The 19095-nt window shown below is 43.0% G+C and overlaps 1 protein-coding gene across 4 annotated transcripts in view; it reads left to right on the top strand.

Annotated features, from left to right (window-relative positions):
• Nucleotides 1-393: 393 nt before the first annotated feature.
• The window catches only part of baz1a (bromodomain adjacent to zinc finger domain, 1A), a 31161-nt gene continuing 12459 nt past the window's right edge, over nt 394-19095 (top strand). For 2 of the 4 annotated variants that reach the window (XM_061241316.1, XM_061241307.1), the window contains exons 1-14: nt 394-520; nt 877-1035; nt 3886-4164; nt 9849-10007; nt 10387-10488; nt 10812-10899; nt 11636-11770; nt 13599-13680; nt 14167-14333; nt 14479-14574; nt 15078-15216; nt 15890-16036; nt 17031-17126; nt 18009-18233. In XM_061241316.1, coding sequence (XP_061097300.1) covers nt 923-1035; nt 3886-4164; nt 9849-10007; nt 10387-10488; nt 10812-10899; nt 11636-11770; nt 13599-13680; nt 14167-14333; nt 14479-14574; nt 15078-15216; nt 15890-16036; nt 17031-17126; nt 18009-18233 — 1828 coding nt within the window. In that variant the 5' untranslated portion in view covers nt 394-520; nt 877-922. Of the gene's footprint in view, nt 521-876; nt 1036-3885; nt 4165-9848; nt 10008-10383; nt 10489-10811; nt 10900-11635; nt 11771-13598; nt 13681-14166; nt 14334-14478; nt 14575-15077; nt 15217-15889; nt 16037-17030; nt 17127-18008; nt 18234-19095 lie in introns of all 4 variants that reach the window. The other 2 variants (XM_061241299.1, XM_061241290.1) reach the window with 1 other exon arrangement.

Raw genomic sequence — 19095 nt, 5'->3', positions numbered from 1 at the left:
TACAAATTGAAAAGCGCACTGATGCCCGCACTAAATCAAACAAGAGTTAATTAATTGTATTTATTTATTTTTCAACGCGGACGTTTCGGTTCATGCCGTCTCAAACGCTATCAATTCGTTTCACTTTTATAACAATTATAACAATCTTACAAGTCAGATATCCGAATTTACATGCTGATAAATTGACAAGTTCAGAGAACATCACGCATCGTGTTTATTTTTTACGAGTCTCCAAGGCGCCTTTGGTTTCACGAAGTCCCACCTCTCCCTGTCCAACACCAATGCGTCATCTCTAAACATTGTATTATTGGTTGCGATGGGGTGAGCGGCGTGACTAACTGCCAGTCGACATGCATAGTTGCCATTCAGTCCCCACCCCTACCCGCTTCCTCATCTAGAGTGAACTAGAGCGGATCAAAACTTGTCGACTACACACAAACGGCTCGCGGGAGAAGTGGGGCAGCTCTTGACTTTGTGGATTTTTTCTGAAGCGGATTATCCTTTCAACGTTATACAACTGGTAAACATTGCTTTCAACGTACCTTTTAGTGTCAGTTGTCGCTTTTCGTTTGAATTTACCACGAATTTTAACGTGATAAACGTTAAAGAGTCAGGCGAGTGTCACACTTCGAGAGCACATTTTCATGTGGGCAGGATTTAACGTCACTATTGTGTGTGACTAGGACTGGGAAGCGTGTGTCATTAACAAAGGCTGAATTTCCTCTTGAAAATTCTGGAAAATAAGCACTTTCATTTTATACTTTCTACATATCGCTTCTCACAGGACGCTTGTGTTTCTTAGGGGGAGGGTTTGTGACGATGTTTGACCATATGATACCCGGTTTCTGACTTTGTTTTCCCTCCTTTTTTTGAAAGTCTCTTGCTAAGAAGACTGATCTAGTAAGAGCAGACCGAAGGAACGATGCCGCTTCTCCACAGAAAGCCGTTCGTCAGACAGAAACCTCCCTTGAACCTGAAACCAGATGAAGAGGTTTTTCTCTGTAAAGTCACACACGAGATCTTCAGAACATACGAGTAAGTTACAGTTTCCACTATAATCGCTTAATTGAGCTAGCATGCCCACTTGTAAAGCAACTAAGTTATGTTGGCGAGCACCACAGCGTTAGATAACGTTAGCGAAATGTTAGAGCACTGCTAGCTCGTTAGCTGAAGTAGCCGTGGTTCGCTAGCAAGTGTATCATAGCCAAGTGGTCAGCGAGCTAACCAAACACAGACAAACGGTCATCATTCAATCTCTGGAATAAGATTCTAGATATACTAAAGTCTAAATACAGGGAAGTGACAGCAACCAGACTAAGGTGAGCTAACGTGAGCTCGGTGGTCAAGTGCACACTATTGGCTACTTAACAGTAACTTAAGTTGGCTACAAACCAGTTAGTTATGCTGCAATCGGTCTTGAATAACTAACATTAAATAGCTACTTTTACGATGTTTAAATGCATGTTCTGCGTGATGACAATACGTTTAAAAAGTCCCTTTGACCCATTATCCAACGCAATAAGTTTTATTTCAGCTAAGAAGTTGGTTCGCTAGCGATCTCGCGAGCTAGCCGTGTGCATAAGGGTGTCATTACAGACAAGCATTATGAGCAGGTGTAACGTTAGGCTAAGTTAAACAAACGTTAGGCTAGCTAGACTGCTTGCTAGCTAATAGTAGGAAGGCCTTTGCTAAGCTCGCGGTGTGAGCCAGTAACTCCGCGAGAAACACAACCTTGACTCTCAGGGCTTTCTTTGGCCGTGTGTAAATGTAGTAACCAGCGTCCAAGATAAGAATTATAACTTGTATTTTCCAGAAAATGGACTCTAAAATGTACACGATTCCAATTGGCCGAGACGGTCATTATTGAAACTTGATTCTCTTCAACGACGGGATATCGTTTGACTGAGAAACGTGGTTTGGGGCTATTGTGCGTGCGTGTGGAATTTAGTAAGATCACAACTCTATTTTAATCATACATTTGACTTTGTCCACTGCTTCATTTTAATTTCCCCACTCTTTATATCACGTGTCTGGTATTGGTCTCCGGTCGCCACAAACAACAAAGATGTTCAAAAACGGGTCAAGAGGATTCAATGATTGGTAACAGAACCAGCGCTCTTGACGTGTTCATTTAGCCACATGGCGATGAATGGATGAAGTATTGATGGGAAGCCCAGTGTTCAGTCACAATGATATCATGTCATCCTGTCTTTGTACAAGTTGTTGAAGCCAAATTAAGGTTAGCAAAGCATATCAGTTGCCTTTTGGGGAGGAAAACAAATGAACTCTAATATTACATCCCCACACTTGCCAGTAACATACAGTCGCCAGTACACAAGTTCGCATTTCTAAACATGTTCATTGGAAACGGTGATCTGTGCTTCAGACTTGTTATGCAAGCTTGCTTCTTGCGTAGTCACAATCGGAGAACACGGGCTGATGCATTATCTCACTCAAAAATGTAAGCATATCCGTGGTCGTTTTTCTTTACTGTAGTAAAGTCTCTGTGGGTGCAGTATGTGCAATAGAAGATGGCACTAGAAATATGCACATATTGTGTCCCACTAAGACAGGTTCTCAGATTTGGTACTGGGGGACCACACTGTATGGTGGTCTTTGTTGTAACCACAATTGCAATTCAAGAATCGCAAAAAGCTATTTTTGCTCAATTAGGTGGTTATAGCCTCTTTATTAAGCCCCTTCTCAAACATTTCCTCAATAATCCAAGTTTATAAACTTGTTGTCACTAATTAAGTGCAGAGGAAGATTAACAGTGATGTTTTCAAGTGCAAGTTCAATTACTACTGAATTTAACTCCTGGACCAGGAGTGAGGACCACTGGCTCAAATAGATTATTTTCATAGCATTTACACTTATATGCATGTTAATTTCCTTCCTGACTCTTTGTTTATAAATGTGTCCAGTAGAAACTCAATTGTGTGAATAGTCACTTAACTGTGTCATTGGACTGCCTACGGGGACCCCTTGAGGTTAACCATTGTTCTCCCACAAGTTTATATCCCTGCAGGTCGCATGGTGGAGACAAACTGGTTGCCCTATACCTGAAGAATAAACTCCCATGTTCACATTGTGCTTACTTTGCTATATTGCAAACAATTCATTAAATTATGTTTAGGATCAAATTAAAGTATTAAACAAAAGGCACATGTTTAATTTATTTCATATTTTTTTCTTTAAACTTATAAACGCATTGCAGTTTGGAATTATTTTCTTTGTCCCTCAGGACCAAGAAAACCACTGCACAAAGATACCATGTATTGCAGCTCTCTCTCTCATGACTTATTTACCAGTGTTCATTTGTCACATTTGGGAGTTTCGTCGTCTTGTTCCTTCAAGCTCTACTTCCTCCTAAGGCCCTTTTAATGCAGTTTTGCCTAAAATCTACCCAGCCTGAGGTCTAGCTAAAGTATGAAATGGAAAACACTGGGATGTTTTTTGCATTGCTGCTCTATACATCCTGCTACCTCTCATCACTGCAGCAGGGTAACCGTTTTCACAAATCAGAAATGAACTGTTCTGTCCTGGTCTCATTGGACCAATATACAGTACAGTCATGGCGCAGTCCGTCAGCATTTGGTGGTACAACAGCAAGTGGTACAACTTCTGTTCTTTTGGCTCTGTACTCCAGCAAATTGAATTTGAAATGAAACTATGAATATGAGGTTAAAGTGCAGACTGTCACCAATTATGTCTTTTGGCATTTTTAAATCAGTCAGTGTAGTCGTCCTTACAGTCCTAAATATGTGGCAAAAAGTTTTGAAACAAACACGTCCAGTGTTTGTCATTCATGATGATTTTCTTATACTGTAAGTATTGTTTAGCGATCTCATGCATTGTAATTGTTTGACTAAACCCTTTCCACAGCGAGTTCTTTGAGCGGACCATCCTATGCAACAGCCTGGTGTGGAGCTGTGCCGTGACGGGCAGACCAGGCCTGACCTATCAGGAGGCCTTAGAGAACGAGCGGAGGGCCCGGCAGAGCCTGCAGAACTTCCCTCCCGCACTGGTTGTGCCCCTCCTACACCTGGTCACCCTCACCCACCGCACACGCCTGCACGAGATCTGCGATGACATCTACTCTTATGTCAAAGAGCGCTTCTTTGAGGGCGAAACTGTGGAAATAGCGGGACGTGCAGGAGTCAGGTGAGGCCATGTCGTGGTTGCTCGAGTTGCCTGTTTTCATAGCTTGGGTCATGCAGCCTTCCCATTAGCCAAATTAGCATGAGCCTGAGCTGACTGGCCTTAGTATGGCATGGTGGCCTTTCAATGACTTTTTCCTCAACCGGAGCTGCAACATATGCTTTCACATAGAGATACAGGTTTCCTCCAGTGTTTAATCTAGGCCAGGGCATTGGGGCATTGGTCAGTGACCACCTCCCGGATTGGTCTGGGCTGCAACACCACAGGGAATTAAATGCTACAGCACTGTAGTTGTTAAATAATTTCTGTGTGTTTTAAATCTGTAGCTGTTAGTTCACTTTTGGTTTATTCTATGGCGTTTCTTCTTTGTTTATTTGTCGACATGCAAATTCAAACTACCGGCAAACTGAACTTCTCTATCTATAGAAAAACAAATAAAGCAATTCATTTTCATTAGGCTGTTTAACCATCGGATATTGAAAGTGAAAATTCCCTGCTTTTAGCTAAAAATGGACCGCGTTTGTCTGTAACAAAGTTCTTAGCAGCAAGCGTGTCTCGGTGGCGCAGCCTGTAGAGCACTGACCGCATGCTCATTGTGAGCCGCGACGTCGGCGGTTCGAATCCGACCGCCCGACAATTTGTCGCATGTCTTTCCCTATCTCTCGCCCCCATTCTTCCTGTCTCTCTATACTATACTGTCCAATAAAGCTGAAAAAGGCCTAAAAAAAAAAAAAAGTTCTTAGCAGCATATTTAATACTAATTTTAACCATTTAAAAAAAATTACAGACAATCAACCAGCATGCCTGGATGTAAACTATTGGGATTGAACTACTGATTTCTGCAACTGTAAGGTTACACTGCACAATGTAAATGTAAATCTTTAATTTGGCAATTAGGCTATTATCTGACTTAAAATGTTGATTTATTGAGATTGCCAAAAAGAAAGTTTGAAAGGGTGAACATCTAAATGTATTCTCAAAATATTTTATTATTATTCAGTAAGCTTATAAATAAGGAACCAGCCTGCTTTTGAATAATAATTGGCATGTGAAATTGCAGAATGTGTTGTGAATGTGTTTGAAACTGGATTTGTCCAGTGTTGTGGCTGTGGTTCCATTGTGTTTAAGTGCACCAGTCACAGCTACAACAATCTGTATAAATTCAAAAACAGAAAATATTTTCAGTGAGAATAAAAGCTTCCTCTTTCACTGTGTTTGAGTTTCTGCTTTAGTAATATGTAGCAATTCTTGGAAAACCAACCCCAAAGGGTTACCTTTTAGAAGAGACCAAGATTATGCCTGTATTCAAAAGCATTCAGGAATAGTAAACATTTTATTTTGGGTATGTCATTTTCAAGCTTGTGTCAAGAGAAGGGGCGATACTTAAGTTTTCTTGCTGGCTAAACTACCTAGCTAGTTATCAGACTGGTATTCTGCTATATGCTTAGCAAAGGAAGCGACCTTAATAGATAGGGGGGAGTTTACTTGCCAAGTTTGGTTAGCTTACAACTGTTGCGTCCAGAAGAAAGGGAATAATAATAATCGTAAAAATGGTAATTCGCTTGTGGTTAATTTGCAGATTCTCAGGTTTTATCAAAGTGCATTTGTTATATATTTTGGTTTCCCCATGTAGAAATTACAGCACATAACAAAATAAACTTTTTATAAACTGAGTATCTGATCATTGTCAATTGGGAATTCTCTTTCTTTTAAGCGGTTCTATAGAAATATTTTATGGAAAATGTGTGTTATCCACATCATGACTGGTACACATAAACGCCTAAAGCAGAGGAATCCCTTGACACATCCCTATTAACAGGACTCAGAAAATATTGTTTAATTTATTATTTCAACAAGCATTAAGGTTTTGGTACTTTGAAAGCCTAGCCAGTTTCACTGAAAGGAAAGCACCTGTCTTTTTTTACTGTAATGTGACAGACTGAGGGAATTCCCTCTGCTTATGTCATTAAAATACTGTTTATGGCCCTTACTTAGCCAAGGTGGTGTTTAGCTACCACCCACGGAAGGTTTCCTTGGTTAAGTGTGCTCTTACCTGAGGCAAAAACGGTCCACCCATCCACCTGAGCATGTGTGCTAAAGTCAGCCAGGTAGAGCAGGTGAGAACAAGGACCCCTTAGCATGCGGTTGTGTTGCTCTTCCGCCAAGCGTGCAGGATGTTTTGGTTTTGGTGTGGATGGTGGTTGAACGTAGGCCACAGGCAGTTGAGAGAGCAACACCCAGGATTGGGCTGATATGATGGGGTGTGTCGAGTGCTCCAGAACCCATATCTAACAAGGCTGGCTCCAGAAACTGCATGCAGAAAATGAAACCGAGTGAACTCCTCAAGAAACTGAATCAACCCCCCCCCCCCCCCCCCCCCCCCCGCATTCCCTTCTCATTCTGGTGCTCTGCATTGTTCTGCAACAGGAGCAGCGCTGGCCATAGAGGGCCGACCCTGCTGTTCCCAGATAACCGGAGCGAGGTTTGTGTGCGAGGGGTGGGGTGAACCCCCCTACTCATTGGCTGCTTTGCACAAGGAGCTGTCCCAGACATCACATCATGGCTTGAGTGGGGTGAGCCAGACATGAGGCAACATGGATCCACAGCAGGGGAGGAAGGGCCCGGGGTGAGGGGGGCAGGGGCTTGTGGGATGAGACGTTGTAGTTAAACCGGCCTTGCGTGGCTCTGGGCTCTACCCAGCAAGCACCGCTCTTCTACAGTTATTTAATTCTCCTTCGCACGGCAGGATTTTGAGGTCTGTGAGCAGGGACCGTGCTGGCTTCTCTACATGACCTCCCTCTCTCATCACAGGGCTGACGTGACCCAAATGCAGATTGTTGAATTTCCCCATACTACCTTTCCCTTCCCATACTTGGTCAGCAGCTAGTTCATACATCCTTATATTTGCAACAGGAGTAACGGTGCGACTGTGTGCCTTAGAGGTATGATGCACACATCCATTGTTCCATTCTCTTAGCTACCTCTCTCAACTAGATTATGTTGAGTGGCCTGAATTATGAACACACTAGATGAGACTCCTTTAAATCAGGGCCAGCTGCAATGCCACAGAAGTCATTTTGTCCCCGCTTAGGTCCGTTCATGTCATACCCTTGCGCAATTTTTGCCGAAGTTGAGCTTGAGTTGCTGAAGTTGAGCTGCCATGGGCAAATTGCTTTCCAACTCCTGTATATAATAGGCCTATCTCTCATCTTGTGAGTGAAATGCCGTGAGGAATTCAAGCTGCAGGAAGCCAGTTGTTGCCACATTGGTGTTGATTGAGTGTGGCCCCCTTCCGTTTATGTTTATTACATAATTTCCGCATTTAACTCGCAAGTCAAGGACCATTGACCAAAATGTCTGCATTATTTTTCTTTCCTTTTTCTGTGTACTGTTATTTGGGTACTTGTTATGATCATCACATAAAAGGCCAATAAATGACTTTGTGACGTTTGGCAGGTTGACTTTTCTGGTAGCAGTCTTAATTGTAAGATGTGCTTTATGGGTTAGTTGTGGTTTTCTTTTCCTTTTCTCATTGTACATCTCCCATTCTGGTATCTGTTCTGTCCTCCTTCATTGCACATCCCCACTATTAATCACAGGACACTCCTCTCTATCTGTCTTTATTGTTTTATTCAGTGTGACGGTGTTCTACATGTGTTGTGTGTTGCTATCTGGCTCGTGGTGTCTTTCATCTGTGTTAGAAACCTGTTCGGAAGCTTGCAATTGCAGGAGAGGAAAACCAAATATTGTTATCACAGCCCTGATGGAGCAAGGTGTGGAATTTCTAAAAGTTTTAATCGTGTTAACAGGTCTGAACAGAGCGTACTGTTCATTTCCACCTTGGGGGGTACAAACCTGTTTCAGTTTTGATTTTAAAATTTCTGCGGTTAGGTAACTGTTGTCGGAGGTTCCAAGCCTGTAATACTGTACAGTGCTCAAGTTGAGTGCAAGCATTCAAATCTGCTATGACTTATCTTTGTCCTGACGCTGAACAAAATGGCAGGTGCACAGAATGGGGAAATGTTTTAAATATACTATTGTATTTTGAGAAGAGAAAATCCAGTTTCTATTTTCAGCCCAACAGTTAAATTACAGGTGCTTATTTGTAGACCATATCGTCTGCAGCTCATAGTGCTCTATTCTGCATTTTGTTTCCACTGTTGCACTTTTCACCTTGTGTAGTCAGTGTCCATGGCGTGTCTGCCATGGTTCACATTATATGCTGCAAGTCCATGTTTGGTCCATTGTGGTCCATGGCAAGTTCATTGCCATTTGCTTTGTACCAGGCTGAGGTCTGCTTTAGTTTGAAAGGTTTTTGGTGATCAGTGTGGGGCCCCATGTGGATCTGTCTGTAGGCACTTTATTGAGCAACAAATTGTGTCACTACAGATTACAGCAAATAAGCATGCTTTTCTATTATTCGTTGTCTTTATTTACCCATTTATGAAATTGGTTCATTCGTTAATTAGGGATTTAGAAGGGGAATTATTGAAAAGAATGCCCAAACATACAGAAAATACACATGTACCCCATGCTCTTCACAAAGAGATATCTTGACCTTAATAACCACTAATATATTCGGTATAGCCTACGGACAGTCCACACACAAATTAGAGCAAGTGTACTAATGGAAAGTCTTTATTTCTCCTGTTCATGTGGTGAGCATGTGGTAGCTGCAGCCTTCAGCGCTATTTCTCAAAACCAAAAATTGGTACTCAGTCGCTCTCTGTTTAAAATAGTGATAATAACTTCCTAACTTATGGATGGGAAATAAAGTAAGAAGTCAGTAGGTTCTTAAATGCAAATAGTTTGTGCTAATAATTCAACCACAGTCTTGAACTATCCTCCGCTCAAAATCATGTTTTAACCCTGTTGTGGTTGTGGTTGTGGTTGTGGTTGTGGTTGCTGGAGAGTGGTCCACTTGTTTTTATACTAAGTAGAGGGCAACACATACAGTGCAATGAGTGTACAGTGTGTTCAGTACATGTAGTGCATTTTGTCATGCTCAGCGTGGCCCTCCTGTTTGGTCGGTCACATGGCATGCTGCAGTAGGCTCCGCCTGCCTGACCGGATTATACTAATCTCGGAGGCCTGATCGTGGTGTGCCATTATCCTGCTTGAGCGCATGCTCTCACTGCAGACTGACAACACTCCGCTTTGTTGTGGGGCAGAGCTATGTTGAGCTCTGATGTGAACTATTTGCGCAAGCAAGTGTGTTTTTGAACGCGTGTAGGTCTTTGCTACGGGGAGGTTCAATGTGGGGCAGAGTGTGGCACGATATAAGGAATCTTTCTGGGAGACGGATCTTATTTTAGTTCTGCATCAAGCTTCTGACATTTCACGCTCTTTGTTCAGAGCCTGCACTTGTCACTGCAGTGTGGGGCTGTGCGTGGGCTAGCTTGAGCCTGTTCCAGCGCTACTGCTGTTATTGTTAGTACAATACCATCATTTAGTGCAATACCACTTTTAGTACAACCAATGACTTGATTCTTACACACAGGTCCAATTCATACATTTGAGTGCCACTGACTCGTGTTTATAAGCAATGCATGCGTTGAGCTGTTGGTGTGGTATGCTGTGTCTGGTGTGTGTTAAGCGGTCTGTGCTTGAGATGTGTGTAGAGAATTATTTGTGCGGTGTGTGTGTTAGCTGTGCTGTGAGTCCATCAGCTGCTCTCTGTGCCGCAGGCAGCTGTGTCGAATCCTGGAGGTGCAGTCCCCTCACTCCAACGGGGCTCTGAACGGCCATGTTAAGCACCACATGGAGGGAGACTCCATCGTCATCAGCGACAGCGATGAGGAGGGAAGCTCCAACTCCGTCAAGTCCCCCGTCCCACCGCTTAATGGGTTAGTGGTCAATCGCCAAATTCATCCAGTCACAATGTCCTTAATGGGTCCTAATCTGATGTGTTAATATTCCAACGTTAACCCAAATTCTCTAAAGTTTTCTTAAGACGTTTTGAAATTGGTTATGTGCCTTCTGGTCAGAAGAAAGCATCACAACAGCAAATGCTGTTGCATATGCATCCACACATTTAAGTGTTGTCTTGGAGGGGTATTCATGGCTGTCATTTTTCTTGGTCCATGTAAACTGCTCATTCAAAATAAGACCATAAGCAGAATAAGGACTGTTATCCACAATACTGCGTCCATGTAAGTGTAGTCTATTGGTTTCCATCAGTTTTCCAAATTATTTTCAATTCTTTTGGTTTGTTTTGAAAAGCAGGAAGAAGAAAGCCAGTGTCAGCCCATCTGTGTTCAAGTATAAAGTACTGCCTCTCAAGGTGGATGGCTGTGAGCCTTTCATTGTCAAGGCTGCTCAGATCAGGTAAGGGAACACTTTGTTGCCCAAAGCACTCATCCAATCGCCAGGAACTCCTCTGACTCACAATGTGGTCACCGCATTCCTGTGACGTTGAAAATAAAGCTGTGTTCTGTAGTGTATATAGTGTATGTATGAGCACATTTATAGAATCACTGTTGAAAATGAATGTCTGCTATATAGGACATACAAATATAAAGGAAGAACTGATCAATTGAGCTTGTTTCAGGAACAGTTTTATTCAGTACATGTAGGTTTACATGTGAATATACAGCTAGCGCCTTGAATTCCCTTTTTAACCATTCCTCCCTTCCTGGGTCCTCCTCCAGTCGAAAGAAGAGCATCTTCTCACGAGACCGGCTGAAACTCCTGCTCAAACAGCACTGTGAACCCCAGAATGGAGCCATCAGACTCAAGGTCCTTCCAAAACCATTCAGAATTTTAGTTCTATAAAAGTTTCTCAAACACTGAAGTGATTTTCCATCACAGTCATCTGCTCTAATGTTTTCATTTATTCTTGGACTGAAATATGTCTTTACTCATTCAATTCACTGTCAAATTCACTGTCCATCATTCCAATAGAACGCTTCTGAAAAATAAGAAAATGTTCTCAAAGTTGGGGGGCTTCGGTTTCAGTGAAAACTTCCTGGGAAAAGGCTTGAAAATCATTTTGATTTTAGAAATATATATTATAACCCACAGCACTGACAGAAAACATTTCTGTCCAGGTAAGATTTTGAGGGTTTGTAGGAGTGCGGCCAAGAAGCCATGTCATCATTGGTCCAGTTCAGCTGCATTTACATGAAACCAAACGGCTTTGTGATGGGCTACCTTCTGTTTCACATGAAAAATGACTTGTGTGTAACTTTTTGTAAGCTTTTTGGCAACATGTTCCTTTATTAGTAGATTTTAGATTGCCCTCAGCCAAACAAAATGTTCAGCGGAAACCCGTTCTATTAGGTTATCAGTGTTACCTCAAATTCGGAGCATGCAAACCTGTAATTTATTTGAAGATAACGTCAAACAAAACCTCTGGCTAACCACCACTGTTAGTGACATGCCATTTAGCTTTGTCTACCCTTTGTTGTGATGTTGGCAGCAATCATTGGGGCTCATGTAAAACTGAATTGTTTTGTTACAATTTTGCCTGTAGGCTGCAACGATTGTCAAGTACAAGCTGGCAGAACACAGTTTCTCCCACTTCTTCCCTGATGAGCCGCCGGTCTTCCCCTTCAGTCCGCCTGGGAAGGGCCGCAGCCGTCCCCCCAACGGCTCGTCTCCTGAAGGAGTGAGTGTTCTTCCCCCCCCCCCCCCCCAAAGATTTTACCCCAAAGATACGTCTGTTCTGCTTGCACCAGGTTGAAAGTTCAGGGCCCGAGAGTCTTATGTTGGCAGTGTAGTATTGTAAGAAAGGTATTTCACCTGAATTGTTCCAGAAAGTATTCAGTTGTATAATTGGATTTTTGTAAATATAAGATAAGCCGTGCTTTAAGCCGCTGACTTCCTAAATGTGAAAATGTGAACGTAATTTTTCATTATTTATTTGTGTAAATATCACCATATGAAATAACACTTGCATACCTTTGAATGCATGTGTTGTTTATACAGTTAGAGGAGTTCCTTGAAATATGCCCGTAAAAGATGCTCATCAATGGTTTGGCGATTTGGCCTATGGATGGGGGAAATGCTTAAAAAATATTGTTGCTATTCATTAAATGCTTTAACGTGAAGACATTGTAGCTGACTGCATGAGCAATTTTGGAAAAGCGATATGACAAATACTGTAGGAATCACACCTTAGCCATTTTAACAAATAAATATTTGTTCCATATCTATTTTCTTGGTCTGATGAATTTGTCTGCTAAGGCCAGTGAACATTGTCTTTCAGAATAGGTTGTTGAAATTATGTTTATTAGGCAAAAATTAAATGGTTTGATGGTTGTAAAGACCACACAGGTTCAATAGTACAGCTATTTCACTTGAGCAGGGTTTTGTTGCTTAAACTCGCAAGCTACCAATCTCTTCCATAATTAGCCAGCCATCTTAAATTTAGCAAGTTTGATTGCGGGTATACACCTCAGTATTTGCCAGCTCTTTTCTATTTGTTGGTAAGTCACAAGGCGTGCTTGTCATAAGGTCATTCATGTGACCTGTTAAGTAAAATAAAAAGTTTGAGACTTGTCTGTACTTGGCTAACTACCGTTTTTTAACCATAGACTGTAGAAAAAGTAACCGACAACCGACAAATTCAAAAGACTAAAGGGGTGTGATTATAATTTTTTTTATAAGTTGTTTTTTTCGTTTTTTAGAGCGAGGTGTAACTTACTAACGATGGAAGGCAGTGTTTTATAGTGATTTTTGAATTAAGTTTTGTTAGGAATACGATACGAAACAACTCGTGGTCTGACATAGTACCTTGCTTATGTTAGGATAAATAAAATACGTAGTACGTTTCCTATTACTTCAGACAATGGCGCCAAACACTTCGAAATCGAATGTGGCACGAGCGGATTTGACACTGACTGGCGCGCGTGTTGCAAGATACGTTGTAGCTGCGGGTTTCCAGTGGTAAACACGGGTATGTTCGTATGTCGCGCTTTTGTATATAATATTTCAATTAAACCATTAAAGATATTTAAAATGCCCAATATATAGAATTGAATCGCCTTTGACATACAATATTCGACTGAAAAAAAATGGAACTGAAAATTTGGTTTGCAATTCTAGTCATGTTGGAATTGCACAGTAAAGGGCAAGTGAAAATACGTCTCACTTTGTCCGTCACGTTTCCTTGGATGTTTTATGCTAGCAGCTAGACGTCCTGTCTTTCGCATATTGTCAGCTTACTTTTACGCATCACTACACACAGATGGAAGTTAAAACCGCCCTTTTACCGTTTTGACGACTTGAGGGCGTTCAACCGCGAATGTGCAAATGGTTATGGGTTTACTCTAGTAGCGAATAAATTTTGTGTTACGACACCACAAGTACTTTGTTTCACATGCAGACTAATAACATCCATTAGATTCGATTACGATTCCATAACCATCATACTCCATTGCTGACCATTCCAGCCTTGGTTAGAGTGGGCTTTGAATGTGCCTTGTTTTCTGCAGCTGAAGGGGGGAGAGAGTGTGAAGCGTGCAGCTGAGGAGAAGCTGAGACTTATGCAGCAGAAAGAGGAGATGATGAGCCTGGGTGAGTCCAGTCATGACCGTTGAATCTGCACATTCATTGAAGATACTGTAGCTAGTACACTTAAATACATTTAGTTTCAATTCAGCCATTCTAAGGAATTTAAATTTATTCATTACATTTCCACAGATTGATGAGAATTAATTGATTTGAAATGCTGTTGATCTTTAAACATGGCTGGGTGTACACAACCAACACTCTTAAGCAGAGTCAATCCATTGGTCCCTGCCTTATATGTCCCATCACACATCATTACATTTTGGTATACTTTCTACGTCTGACCAAACATTTTGCAAGGTGTTTTTAATGGTAGTTGTAAGGAAAAGTTAAGATGAACCATTCGCAGGTCAGGCCTTGTTTGTTGTCTGCTTTGACCGTTTTTCTCCGTTCACCATATTTGTAGCGGGCCGTACAGTTTAAATGCTGTGTGTACCGCACAGTTTGTGGAAGGTCATAATGAGCTGCAGGGTTTGTGTTGGAATCATGCAGTGCTGGAGAAGGCCAAGCTGAAAAAGGAGAGGGAGGATGCTTGGGAGGCCAGGAGGAAGGAGAAGGAGGACAAAGAGAGGAAACGGGAGGAGCTGAAGAGGCTGCTGGAGGAGGAGAAGCAGAAGAGAAGAGAGGAGAAGGAGAGGATGAAGGTGGAGAAAGAGAAGGTAATGAGCTGGGTGGCGGGGTGTCTGGTGAGTTGTAACAGTGTATTGGGGTAACACGATGCAGTAGGAGGTTCTTTGGTGTAGGTGTTTTAGGTGTGTGATTGTCTGAATGGGAGTGAACACCGGCTGGGGCTCTCCCCTGCAGGAGCGGGAGAAGCTGCGGGAGGAGAAGAAGAAATACGCTGAGCGTCTGAAGCTGTGGAGTAAACCCAGAGAGGACATGGAGTGTGAGGACCTTAAGGTACGGCCATACACTGTGTGTGTGTGCGTGTGCGTGTGTGCGTGTGCGCGCGTGCGTATACTGGTGTGTGTGCACGTCTTGGAGGGTGTGGGTCTTGTGATATAATCATTCAATTAAAAAGAAAATCCTTTTGAGATTGTGCATCTGACTTAAATCAGACTTAGATTTCGCGTCAGACTTAGACTTGTGATTAAAGACTTAGCAATAAGAAAGATGGAGAATTTGTGTGCAAGATGGCTTACCCACATAAATCTGGTCCTCTTTTTTTTGGTCACACCAATATTGATTTTATTTTGTTTATCTATTCACTGCTCTTTATTTTTCATATTTAAAACCATTAATTTAATTATTTTTGAAAGCATCTTTGCATTACTGAATTTTACTAAGACTTGCACAGTGCTGTATGTCTGAGTTGAAACCCTGTTACTCAAGTATCTGTGAGTGTGAGTGAAAATCCTGATCCTGAGGGAATGCATCACGCACTTGCGTATGTTTGTGTGCAGGAGCTGCCGGCAGCCCTCCCGGTGAAGACCCGCCTGCCCCCGGAGCTGTTTGGAGATGCCCTCATGGTGCTGGAGTTCCTGCAGGCATTCGGGGAGCTTTTTGACTTGAAGGACGAGTTCCCAGAGGGTATCACTCTAGGTGGGAACCTTTTTACTCAACAGAAAATACCTGTTTTTTTGTTTTTGTTTTTTCTCCCTGGGTGTATTTCCTAATTGTATCCACTGGAACCTCTGGTATTGATTCCAGAGGCAAGCATGTGCTCTTCCCCCAACAAATGTTACATCAGCCTCCACTTAATTACACAATGCTGTTCAGAAGTTAGGCTGACAGGCATGAGTTTGAAGAAGATTCTTCAGGTGCAGCTGAACGGGTGGACTTGCGGGTGCCCAATCGACCAGTAGGGGCTTGCAATTGTACAATGAACAGCTGTCACCCCATCCAAATGGAATCCTTACCATCAATGTCTGACTTTAGCCCGGTAGTGCATCGCCCCATAAGTTAACTGGCTGCAGCTGGTACTGGCAAGATCCAGTTTTTACTAACAGGAAGTGAGACCAATCCATGCACTGTCCTTTTAACCGGATGAGCTACCCAGCAGCCTCATGGCCGACACTTATATTCAGAAACCTAAATTTGCTAGCCGTAAAAGGTTTCCTTACAAAACACAGCTTGTTTTGATTCATCTTAATTTGCTCTCATGTCATCCAATGAGGAGCTTGCCTGGATCCAGGCTGATGATGAGTAAGGCCTGGAGGAAATTAATTGAAGTTATTGGACTGTAATATTGAGTGATTATCCGTTTGTGCCACAGAGGTCCTGGAGGAGGCGCTGGTGGGCTGTGACCCTGAGGGGCCGCTGTGCGAGCTGCTCTTCTTCTTCCTGTCGGCCATCTTCCAGGCCCTGGCTGAAGAGGAGGAGGAGGTGGCCCGGGACCAGGTGGCTGAGGCAGACACCAAAGGTAAGAGGGCACATACGCTCACACTCTCATTATTCACTTTAAGAGTTACTGCAATCTAGGCAGAGTAATTCTACTCAACAGTCTGTTTTTATCTATATTGATATTGTTTGAACTGATCCATATCAAGCCGTTTCAAATGAAATGGTACAAAGCTTGGGATCATATGACATACTTGTTAATATAACATGTTCTTTGGCAGGATTTTATAGTCTGAATTTTAGTTCTTGCTGCAGCAAAGTGCTGATACTCGCTTCTCGTGAAACAAACTGTTGGCTTTTTAACAATCATCATGTAATCATTACAGATTTTTCCACAATTCAGGCCAAGCTGGAGAGAAACACTTGTTTTTGGCCTTTTTATTTTCTATTAAAGTAAGAAAAATTAAGATTGGGCGGCACGGATGGTGCAGTGGGTAGCACTGCCGCCTCACAGCAAGGAGGTCCTGGGTTCGAATCCCCGTCGGCCAGGGCCTCTCTGTGCGGAGTTTGCATGTTCTCCCCGTGTCTGCGTGGGTTTCCTCCGGGTACTCCGGTTTCCTCCCACAGTCCAAAGACATGCATGTTAGGCTGATTGGAGAGTCTAAATTGGCCGTAGGTATGAGTGTGTGAGTGAATGGTGTATGTGCCCTGTGATGGACTGGCGACCTGTCCAGGGTGTATTCCTGCCTTTCGCCCAATGTATGCTGGGATAGGCTCCAGCCCCCCTGCGACCCTGTTCAGGATAAGCGGGTTCAGATAATGGATGGATGGATGGAAATTAAGATTGTTAGATTACGTATATTAAATAGAAACTTTTATATATATATAAGTGCGTAATATTCGATCATTTGGCTAACCCAGTTTACTCTGATGAATTGGGTATGTGTTGCACAAGACCGTCTATCCGTCTGCGTCGAATGCACCACATACTCGATTTCACAGCGCATATTAGATGTGTGTACAGCACACACAAGCAGCTGTTGAGTGAACATGGCCGCCGGTCTCCTGTGTTGCAGATCTGAGCGAGGCCCTGGATGAGGACGCTGACCCCACGCAGTCAGCCCTCAGCGCCGTGGCGTCCCTGGCTGCAGCCTGGCCTCAGCTCTACCAAGGTGAGAGGAGGCCGTTTGGGCCCCCGCTGCCTGCTGACGTTCATCTTTGAGTCTCTTCCTGGGAAAGCAGGGTGACCTGTCTGGGCTTGATTTAATCTTTCATAGCTCACTCTTTATGGAGTGTGTTGTCTGTGTTGCTCTCTCTGAATGTTGCCTTTGTGAACACTTTCAATTTGAGACTGCGGATCAGTCTGGCCATAATTCCTGCATAGCCAGCACTAATCTTAGAAAATGTTTCTTCTGTCAGTTTACAGTTAAGGCAAGTTATTGAAATTAAGTAAAATGTCATCTTGTTATACGTTTTGGCCCTTTGAGCGATTAGCAGAACAATCGCCATATATTTAGCTTATTTTTTATTCTGCTTACATTGCATTACACTGGGGTAATTGAGACTAAATAGATTACATTAATCATCGAGGGAGGGAAGATTCCTATACGTTAGCGGTAACTCTTCCAGCCAGGCTAGAGCAGGCTAGAACATTTAAAAATGTGTGACGCCCCTAGTAAATTTATTTAGCTTAATTTTAAACCGGTATCTTGCGGACAAATTCTGTATTTCTCACACCTAGTTGAAACCCATACTTTTGTAGTTGAACCTTAAACTGAAGCAGCCTTCGCTGTAGTCTAGGTATACTGGTACAGGTGTAGGATGAGCTTCTTATAGACCTTATTATAAGTAGTGTTGTGGTATGTGCATGGCTTCGAGTGTGCAACAGCAGTGTTGAGTCTTATAGTCTTATATGCATGTGTGCTTGCAAGGCGCTTTATATAGGATACGTATCAGTGTAAATGTCAAGGCTGCTCGGAGCAGCTGAGGGGACCGTAAGAATGCATGGGTTCCTGCAGGGGGTCTGGCTCTGACGCCCCGCTCTCTCCCCCCAGGCTGCAGTCTGAAGCAGCTGGACCTGGACAGCTGCACCCTCTCTGAAATCCTCCGGCTCCACATCCTGTCGTCCGGGGCCGACTGCAGCTCGGCCAACGCCAAGTTCCGCTACCAGAAGCAGGGGGGCTTCGGCGCCACGGACGACGCCTGCGTGGAGCTGCGGCTCACCAGCCCCGGCCTGCTGAAGAGGCTGTCCTGCACCGCCGTGTACGACCTGCGGCCCGGTGAGCCTCCTCGCCCCGGGACACGCCCGGGACCGGCCTCACGCCTCACGCCTGCACACCCGTTTCTCATGTTATGCGCGTGCCGGCACTGCTGCAATTCACCACTGCTAGCTCGGTAGTTTGTTAGCCTTGTTAGCTTTAGCTACCTTGCTAGCGCTCGGCTATGAAGTTAACATACGCGGCTGAAACCATACGTACGCAGGCACTAAGTTTCAAAGTGCACAGTCGTGTGGTAGTTTTGCATTCAATAAAGTGTCGATGCCTCACGATGGCACCAGAACTGGTGCAATGCAAAGTTTGTACCAACTTATTGATGTTTCTCCACATTTAGAATGTTAAAATGTATTATGGAATTGGTTCACTGGATCCTTGTTGTCAAACAAATATCAGTTTTAACCTGGTTTGTGTCATCTGTGAAGTTCTAAGATGCATAGAAGGTGATGTCATGGCTATTTTGTCAGCCCACATGTTCCGAAATAAGGAACCGTTGCCGCTAAAACAATGGTATCATAAAATAGTTTATACAAATACAACCGTTAGTTTTATCGCTTTCGGTAGCCTATATTAATGACATTTTGATTGATTTTACTAAGAAGGATTGAACGCAAATAAACCCACTCCAACCGTTCCAATGTAGGGGTTAAAATTGATTCCTTAGTCTTGTATTAGAATGACTTTGTCATTATTACTGCAATGTTGGGCCCATTTCTTGTGTATGTCACTGTGCAAATGTCATTAAATGTGCAGTTGAAATAGCAGGCACAGCTTATCCAATCCTGGAAAGCGCTCTATGAATGCTCCATTAATACTAAGCCTACGGTTAAAAGAAGGGGCAATGTTTAAAATTAAAACGAAAGATTTA

Source organism: Conger conger, chromosome 1, assembly GCF_963514075.1.
Source record: "Conger conger chromosome 1, fConCon1.1, whole genome shotgun sequence".
Taxonomy (NCBI): Eukaryota; Metazoa; Chordata; class Actinopteri; order Anguilliformes; family Congridae; genus Conger; species Conger conger.
This window is presented reverse-complemented; position numbering and strand designations above follow the sequence as displayed.